The sequence below is a fragment of the Danio aesculapii genome, chromosome 22, assembly GCF_903798145.1.
Source record: "Danio aesculapii chromosome 22, fDanAes4.1, whole genome shotgun sequence".
In the NCBI taxonomy this organism is placed as follows: domain Eukaryota; kingdom Metazoa; phylum Chordata; class Actinopteri; order Cypriniformes; family Danionidae; genus Danio; species Danio aesculapii.
The window spans coordinates 24,805,070-24,815,013 of NC_079456.1; the positions used below are offsets into that span (position 1 = coordinate 24,805,070).

General features: G+C 32.5%; 1 protein-coding gene across 2 annotated transcripts; it reads left to right on the forward strand.

Annotated features, from left to right (window-relative positions):
- Positions 1–614: 614 nt before the first annotated feature.
- si:ch211-117l17.5 (regulator of G-protein signaling 21) lies at positions 615–9,740 on the forward strand. Of its 2 annotated transcripts, none has more exons than XM_056448228.1 (5): positions 615–820; positions 921–980; positions 3,336–3,400; positions 3,483–3,649; positions 6,384–9,740. In XM_056448228.1, the coding sequence occupies exons 1-5, from the start codon at positions 747–749 to the stop codon at positions 6,570–6,572; spliced, it is 555 nt and encodes a 184-aa protein (XP_056304203.1). In that variant the 5' UTR covers positions 615–746; the 3' UTR covers positions 6,573–9,740. The 2 variants fall into 2 exon arrangements, with proteins under 2 accessions (XP_056304203.1, XP_056304204.1); XM_056448229.1 differs by having other exon boundaries at positions 3,339–3,400.
- Positions 9,741–9,944: the final 204 nt, after the last annotated feature.

The following is a 9,944-nucleotide window of genomic DNA, read 5'->3' on the forward strand; positions in this document are numbered from 1 at the left end:
GCAATTCGAAATTTCAAAGACTTTCTCTATCTTTAATTATTAAAAAATGTGTAAATGCAGTCAAGCGTTCAGATGCAAAAAAGTTTAGCATTTTTCTGAGCCTCCTATGTTCATATTTATTTCATTTTGCAACTTAAACACAACAAAAATAACCCATTTATAAAAAGAGCTCAATTTAGAAGATGCACCTGGACGCTTTTCCATCTGAACTCTCATTCCTGATACGGTTTTACTCAAACTTTTGCCCCCCCAAAAATCTAAATGTGAAAATAATACTTTTTTTTCTGAATGAAGCACAAAAACCAGATCTGCCAGAACTTCCATTCCACCCAGATGAACAAATAGTCCTCATTTTCCTCCATGTTTGGAGAATAGTTACTTAACACCGCCACGAAAAAACAAAAACAAAAGGAAAACAGCACCAAAGCGCCCTGACCATCTCATTTGACTCTCATTTCCATCTGCGCGCCTTTACGATGTGTCCCCATAGCGTCTACGTCCACAGATTACTGAAAAACCCAAAGCATGCAAAGCTGTCATTTGCATGTTAGCAGGTACAAATCTAAAAATATGAAGAAGCTTTTTGCACATGAGCAGCTGTGGAGGAGGAGGAATCGACGGGGCTTCCTCTTTGGTGACACATAAAAAAAAAAGAAAAGCATAAAAAAGCAGAGCCGGATACGCAGAAGGCAAACCTGAAGAGCACCAGCATGAGGATTTCTGGCCAATAAAGCTCTGGATCTACCATGTCTGGCCTAATTCAAGCTTTCCCAGCGCATTTCAGCATGGACAGAGACGATTGCAGGAGAAACAAGACCTTGTAAGTGTCGTCTTCTTCACAAGGGAGTGTATTGTAAGGGGTTTTAGGGTAGCTTTGCATGTGTGAAATGCCGACAACAACGCTGACTTTCTCTCCATAGAGGAAAGAACCTCATGTGCCGATTAAAGTCAATGTTCGCCGGTTCGTCCACTCCGGAGAGGTGAGGGGATGATAAAAAGTGATATAGTGGATGTGTGAAAGGGTTTCTGCAGGTTTCAGCCCTACATGGTTAAAAAAATATATATAAAATGTCTATAAATATATGGAAAATGTACTATGTAACAGTAAGACTCAATGGATTGATTTTTTTATTGGAAATATATTTTGACTAGCGTGGTTAATGTATTTTTTTTTCAAAAATCAATTGACACTTTTTAAATGGTAAAAAAATTCAAATGGCTAAAACTGTATTTGTAAAAAAAGAAGCCTATAGTATATAAACAAATGTAATTAAACAACTAAATTGTATTTAAAAAACTAAGAATAATTATTTAAACACACACCCAATAATATATCTAAATGTCAAATGTAAGAACTTTTTAAGACCCGTATATACAAAATTCAAGACCTATATCATGATCATTCTATACCTATAATATCTATTATTATATATTATTATAATATTATTACAATTATAGTTAAGCATGCAACAAAAAGAACTTCAAAACCACAAAATCAATACGAAAACAGGTTTCAGCCCTACATGGTTAAATAACAAATTGATCAAATGTCTATAGATATATGGTAAATTTACTATGTAACAGTAAGACTCAATGGATTGATTTTTTTTAGCAGAAATATATTTTTACTAATGTGGTTAATGTATTTTTTTTTTTCGGAAATCAATTGACACTTTTTAAATTGTAAAAAAATATATACAAATGGCTAAAATTGTATTTAAAAAAAATAAACCTACAGTTTTTAAACAAAAACATTTAAAAATGTAAAAAAAAAAAAAATAATAATAATATATATATATATATATATATATTTTTTTTTCCTTTTTTTAAAATATTTCCAAAATAATGTTTAACAGAGCAAGGAAATTTTCACAGTATGTCTGATAATATTTTTTTCTTCTGGAGAAAGTCTTATTTGTTTTATTTCGGCTAGAATAAAAGCAGTTTTACATTTTTTTTAAATCCATAATAAGGTCAAAATTATTAGCCCCTTTAAGCTAATTTTTTTTTTTCGATAGTGTACTGAACAAACCACTGTTATACAATAACTTGCTTAACCCTCCTAGTCAACCTAATTAGCCTAGTTAAGCCTTTAAACGTCACTTTAAGCTGTATAGAAGTGTCTTGAAAAATATCTAGTCAAATATTATTTACTGTCATCATGGTAAAGATAAAATAAATCAGTTATTAGAAATAAGTTATTAAAGCTATTATGTTTAGAAATGTGTTGAAAAAAATTATCTCACCTTCAAACAGAAACTGGGGAAAAAAATAAACAGGGGGCTGATAATACAGGGGGGCTAATAATTCTGACTTCAACTGTATATATATATATATATATATATATATATATATATATATATATATATATATATATATATATATATATATATATATATATATACACACACACACACCCAATATTATATCCAAATTTCAAATGTAAGACTTTTAAAGAACTTTTTAAGACCCGTATATACAAAATTTAAGACCTATATCATAATCATTTTTACCAATAACATTAGGACTGGGTAATTTGGCCTAAAATCTAAAACTTGAACATTTTAAGTCAATTACGATTATTGAACGATTTATTTATTTATTTATTTATTTATTTATTTATTTATTTATTTTTGCCCTCATAGTTCACTGACAAGTTTTAAATGTCGTCTAATGGCATCTCTGGTGCCAATGTAGTGCAATGTAAGGCTCAAGAATGAGTCCATCAGAGATCAGATGTGGCTGCAAAGTTAACAGAGCGGGGCACGTGACACAAAGGGAAAGTTATTGAAAAAATCGTCCTGGAAAAATTAGATCGATTATAGGTTCTGAATGTCGATTTCCATTACTTTTCGATTAATTGCCCAGCCGTAAATAATATATAGTCCAATTATATTTGAACATGCAACAAAAAGAACTTCAAAACCACAAATACAATACGAAAACACATTAAAAATACTTTTTAATCATTTTTACTGTATAAAGATAAGTTACTTTATTAAAAAGTTACCTTAACTTATTTTTAGTGAGTTAATCAGGTATATTTTTAAGTTATACAAATTATAACGGTGTAAGTTGAAATTAGTTCAAATTTCATTTGATTCAACTCAAAAATTTAAGACGGCACCAAATTTTTATTAACATTTAAGACATTTACGAGCTGGAGCACAACAATAAAGTGCCATTGAAGACTTTTTAAGCCCTAACATTTTAATTCTGACATTGATTTGAGGCATGTTAAGACCCTGTGGAAACCCTGTGTGAGGTCAAAAATAGTTTGAGACGAGAGATATTGCTTGTAATCCGGTCAACTAATCAAACCCGTCTGATCCCAGCAGGCTAAGTTTAGAAGACACCCAACAATGGTCGCAGTCTCTGGAGCGACTCCTCGGGTCCAAATGTAAGGCTTTTTTTTTGTAAGTCTATTTTTGGCACTGGTAAACTGGAACATAAATTAAAGAGGTGCTGTTTGCCTCCTCCAGATGGCCTGGCAACTTTCCGCACCTTTCTGAAATCAGAGTTTAGCGATGAAAATATCGAATTCTGGTTGACCTGCGAGGATTATAAGACGATCACGTCGTCCCATAAGATGAGCTCAAAGGCCAGGAAGATCTTTGAGCAGTTTGTTGAAGCAGAGTCTCCGAAAGAGGTAAAAGACGCAGCAGACAACATTGTTACACTGCAGACTGTCATTTATAATGCTAGAAATGCTTTCACTTAGTACCTAAAGGTATACATATCAGTACCAAAAGGTCCATATTGGTACCTTAAAAGTACATATTAGTACCTATTGAATGGGTACCAGTTTTTATAATTGCTGAGAGTGCATAATCAATGACTGTTTACACTAGAAATGTTTATTGAGTCAAAATGTGCTTTCAATTAAATTGATATTGACGTGAAGCAGAGAATTTTGTTCCATATTTAAATAACTTAACTATGCATTAATATAATGTCAAAATGTACTGTTACAATATAACAGTATAATAAAAATGTTTACAGTTGAGGTCAGAATTATTAGCCCCCCTTTGAATTTTTTTTTCCTTTTTAAATATTTCCCAAATGATGTTTAACAGAGCAAGGAAATTTTCACAGTATGTCTGATAATATTTTTTCTTCTGGAGAAAGTTTTATTTTGGCTAGAATAAAAGCAGTTTTTAAATTTTTTAAAACCATTTTAAGGTCAAAATTATTAAACCCTTTAAGCTATTTACTTTTTAGATAGTCTACAAAACAAACCATCGTTATACAATAACTTGCCTAATTACCCTAACCTGCCTAGTTAACCTAATTAACCTAGTTAAGCCTTTAAATGTTACTTTAAGCTGTATAGAAGTGTCTTGAAAAATATCTAGTCAAATATTATTTACTGTCATCATGACAAAGAGAAAATAAATCAGTTATTAGAAATTAGTTATTAAAACTATCATGTTTAGAAATGTGTTGAAAAAATCTTCTCTATGTTAAACAGAAATTGGGGAAAAAATAAACAAGGGGCTAATAATTCTGACTTTAACTGTATATTCAGTAGCAATATGCTAAAAAAATCCATAATTAAAATATTTACACATTTGTTTTGCCACAGTAATAATAATAATACATTTTATAAGTATTATAAAAAAATAATAAGTACATTTGTAAACTGTATTGATATCTATAAAACAGCAAAACAGTAATTAATATATAATAAATATTTATATAATTAAATTTGAATGAATAATTTTAAATGATAAATAAAAAAGTGGTGTTATAATAAGTTAATTAGTACTAGATTTTTATTGAAATGAAACTGTATACGGAGTTAATTAATTTATTTTATTATTTATTTATTTTATATTATTCAAAAACTGATCCTGCAGGCACAGAACGTCAACATGGTGTCATATTGCCGTTGTTACCCAACGAACCCCAATGTCGTGGGGACGTTGGATTTTGTTTGGAAATGAAAATCGGGTTGACGGTAGAACCCAACGTCCAACCTAAAATTAACCTAAAATCAGCCAAAAATCAACATCTTATCATGTTAAACCTTGACGTTGTGTGGACGTTACCACTATGACATTTATCAGATGTTGGATTTTGGTCACTTTCCAACACAACCTAAAATCAACCATCCATTGACACCGTTATTGGATGTCAAAATAGCTCTGTCCTTAGACGCTGACTAGACATTGAATTTCAGTCACCTGACGTCATGACCTAAATCTAACCTATTATTAACATCTAATGATGTTGTGTGCCTGCTGGAGAGTTTACCAGTGATTGGTTGATAGTAAAGATGACGTATACAAATAATAAGTTGTATGTCAATATCATCTGTGCAGTATCAAACAGCACCCATGAGAACAGCACAGATATTATCGTTAACTCAGTATCGTTCATCTTATTCGAGCGGGCTGGTGAGCGCATGCAGATTTTTTTTTTGTTTGTTACTTTTGATTAGTGTTGATTTCAAATGCAGTAAATCTGTTAATATAAAACTTGTAGTAACGGTGCACATAACTGGTGGGTGTGACTAAATTTTGGCTGGTTCGCCTAAATTTTCGAAGTTAGGAGCACCGGTGCTACCAAGGAAAAAGGTTCATTTCCAGCCCTGTATTTATATTTGTTTTCAGATAAATTTCGCAATAGTTCAGATTACAAACAAGACCAAAAAACCCATTGCCCTATAGGACCAAAACCAAACTTAAGGAAGAAATAACATTTACCAAAATTACCCAGTGGGCAACTTGACATCACAATGATAAAATCAAATACAAAATAAAAACAGTCAAAAGTGCTAATCAATTTGATGTCATTTTAACATCCTGGCATTTGAAATGCATTGTAGGGATACAAAATTGTATAATTGGAATTTAGAACTGAAACTTTTCTTATAATACTTTTTATCAATACTTTGGTGGTCAAAAGGAAATCAATGTGTAGATGTCAAATAGACGTCAAGGTTTTGATCAATCTTTTTATGTCAATTTGATGTCGTTTTGACATCACAGTACCAGATTGTGGTCCATTTGTAAAAAACTATGGCTTCTATATTGCACATTTCATTTTTGTGCAATTATTTTTGTGTATTTTTGACTAAATGTCTTAATATTTGCTCGGTATATATTCCAGTGTCACTGTAAAAAAAAAACAACTGTATGATCACTGAGTTATAATATGTTCATTTAATGTTTTTATGTTCATTTAACCTACCAACTTTTCAAATCACAGTATTAAGATTCATCGTGGTGTTTGTATTAAGTATTAAGAGTCAATTTAATGTAATTTAAGTTGGAATAACTACTGAGTTTAATTTGATTCAACTTTTTTAAAAGTTCAAGCAGACTTTTGTTTTTCACAACACACAGACTCAGTGTAAATGTCTCTTATTTGCATGGCAGATAAACATCGATTATCAGACCCGCGAGGAAATCAAGAGGAAAATGAAGAGTCCGACTGCGGAGTGTTTCGACGAGGCTCAAAAGATCGTCTACGGACTGATGGAGCGGGACTCTTACCCCAGATTTCTACGATCTGAAATGTACAAAAGCCTCCTGGAGTCGATTGCTGCAGACGATGAAGCGGGATGACTGTGTGGATGTATCAAAAATACTGTACAAAAACTGGAACGGTCTGGTCTTCGGTCTCGTGGACGGGACCAGAACCACCAAAACTTGAGCCCCTTGAGACCCTAATACAACCAATAAGGAGACAGTATGGAGCAATGGTTGGAAACATGCCATTGATATCAAAGGAAAATGAGAAGTCTGACCAGTTCCTCAAATGAAGGTGCTTCCTGTGTAGATAAAAGTCAGCTCTTCCGGTGGTTTCTAAAGCTACATATTTGGGCAAAACACTATTGTCTTTTCCTGGCACTTCCAGAAGTTCTTCAAGATCTGCTTTGCCGTGTGGCTGTTTTTGTAGCTCACATAGTAGAGCATGGCATTTATTATGGCAAAAGTTGTGGGATGGATTCCCAGGGAAAGCAGGGAGTGATCAATTTTATACCTTTACTTTAAAAAATGCTGAGTTTTTCAATCCAATGCTGCATCCTAATTTGCATACTTATACTGTGTTCGTAAAGTATGTACTGTAGAATTTTTTGTGATGAAAAATATATACTTTTAAGTGTGTGTAACAGGAGAGTATGCAAGATTTGGGACAAACTACATTCTCATAAATGGACCGTTATGTTGCTTACATTCTAAAAAATGTAGGGTTCCACGTAACTCCTTCACGTCGCAAATCAATTAATGATTTTACAGTTTTAAGTTGAGTGAACATAAAGCAATTAAGCCGTCCCCAACAAAAACCTCAAGAATTGTGTTGTTTCAGATCATTTTATTTTGAACTTGACCTTTTTTACTTTCGTTTTCAGCTCTTAGTAGACTGAAGAAGCACCAAACATATTTTATGAGTGTAGTTACAGTTGAAGTCAGAATTATTAGTCCCCTGTTTATTTTATTTTCCCAATTTCTGTTTAACGGAGAGAAGATTTTCTCAACACATTTCTAAACATGATAGTTTTAATAACTCATTTCTAATAACTGATTTATTTTATCTTTGTCATGATGACAGTAAATAATATTTGACTAGATATTTTTCAAGACACTTCTATACAGCTTAAAGTGACATTTAAATGCTTAACTAGGTTAATTAGGTTAACTAGGCAGGTTAGGGTAATTAGGCAAGTTATTGTATAACAGTGGTTTGTTTTGTAGACTATCGAAGAGAATATAGCTTAAAGGGGCTAATAATTTTGACCTTAAAATGGTTTTAAAAAAATGTAAAACTGCTTTTATTCTAGCCGAAATAAAACAAACAGGACTTTCTCCAGAAGAAAAAATATTATCAGACATACTGTGAAAATTTCCTTGCTCTGTTAAACATCTTTGGGAAATAATTAAAAAAGAAAAAAAAATTAACAGGGGGGCTAATAATTCTGACTTTAACAGTACATACCCTGTCAATTATTCATTTAGAAACCAATGACCAAACCTGTCTTTATAAGTGTTCACATTGTGGTTGCAGATGAAGCATAATGCGGAAAACGTGAAATGAATATTTTCCAGAGGATTATATACTAATGAACAGTCATTTAAACATATTTATCAAATTGTATTGTAGTTTGTTAACACTTTTTACCCGCGGTTGTAGTTTTAATCGAGTTAACATCTATCTCTCAATGTATTGTTGGTAATATTAGCGGTTAGAGCAAAGCCAATTGAAGGCAAGCCTGAAATGATTAGCCTCAAATGCATAATGGCTTATGCTAAAGTGGCCTCTCTGGCAGTATGAGTAAAGGCGGGGTTTCCGTTGAGGTGCCTGCAGTGTTTGTGTTGTCAAGATGACTACGGAGACTTTTGAAGATGGAGGAGAGACTAGCGGTCGCTGTTTTGAGTTATCCAGAGCTGTATGACTCATAAATCTTGAATTTTACAATATTATTAACTATTAAAATTATACCGATATCAACAGTAACACTCTTGCACAATACCCACCTGATTCAGTCGTTGGCTAGCGTTTTTCTTGTCAACAAAAAAGGCAGTGAGCTGCGCCTTGCGTTTTTGGAACATAAAAGCACGTTCTGTGTTATCGGCCCCTAAAAGCCATAATGTGATTGGCTAAGATGTGATTTAGGTGACGAAGTTAGCAATACACATATACCAATGGTAGGTAATACCAATGCTATCTCATGGCAACTCGTAACTTTTTGATTTAGTGGCTAATTCGTATGAATTCGTACAGTCTCATTTATACAATTTAGTACCATTTGCTTATCCCCCAATGACGGTTGGGTTTAGGGGTGAGTTTGGGTGCTGCGCCTCCTAAAAAAATGTTACATTTTCGTGAGATTGAATTAAAACGAATTCATACGAATTAGCCACTAAACTGACAAAACGTAAAATACTTACATTTTCTCGTGAGATCAGGCTGGTAATACAGATGTTTTTTGTTTTTTTTTTATTTTCATCTCACCCATTGTAAGAAAGTCTCTGATCTCCACTTCGAATTTATACAGGACATAGAATAACAATGGCATGCTTATTTCAACATACTATGATTTGGGACATTTTTGAATACAGTTTAGGATGAATATATGCAAATTGGGATGCAGCACATCTTTGGACATATATGGACACATCCAAATGCTGGATTCAATTTCAGCTCAATAACTGGGTTTGTCTATATTTGTCTATAACAACTAAATATAAGTCACTTTGGAGAAAAAGACACCAGCCAAATGCATAAAAGCCATGTACTACAAGTTACAAAAAAGCTACTCCAGCTTGTTGGTTGAGGTGGTTTGGACACTTTGAGAAAGGAAGTTGGCATATCCTATTTCAACACTTATTGCCACACAGATGTATAAAGAAAGTGTGACGTAATGACCCGCTAGAAGGTCAAGTTGAAAAGACAAATAAAGAAGTACACTGTAAATCATGCTGGCTACCAAATTTGGAAAAACATGGTCAAAGTCAAGTGTTGTGAAAAAATATAGAACCCAATTGTTAAATCTGTCCATATTTTACTAAATTTGTGTAAAAAAAAAAACAAAAACAAGCATTTGTTTTGGATTGTACAGCTGTAGCATGTGTCCCACACACAAAAAACTGTAGGCATTACTTTGAATGTTATTACATTTAATTTAAATTTGTACTATTTATTAGCCACAGCCACTGGTTGGATGTTGACATTTTGCTGTCCACTGTCAGTTTTTGAGGACAAAAAAATAAAGATTAGGCACTTTTGACTCATTTTTGTTGTGTTTGGGTTGCGTCATAATGTCTTAAAAAATTACTGACCAAAAAGAACGTTTTAATAATTAGATATGTGTCATTTACACTGTCTATACCTCAGAGGTAATCTATATGGAGCATTTAATCCATATAAAATATTTATATGGAGCATAATATAAGTTAATAATGACTTTATAGACAATAAACGAACAATATTATAAT

What these genes read in the sequence shown, in the direction of transcription:
- si:ch211-117l17.5 (XM_056448228.1), top strand. Translation starts at nt 747, where the DNA reads ATGTCTGGCCTAATTCAAGCTTTCCCAGCGCATTTCAGCATGGACAGA. An exon ending in GCGACTCCTCGGGTCCAAAT is followed by an intron (nt 3,401 to 3,482) that starts GTAAGGCTTTTT and finishes TGCCTCCTCCAG; the next exon opens with ATGGCCTGGCAACTTTCCGC. An exon ending in AAGCAGAGTCTCCGAAAGAG is followed by an intron (nt 3,650 to 6,383) that starts GTAAAAGACGCA and finishes TTTGCATGGCAG; the next exon opens with ATAAACATCGATTATCAGAC.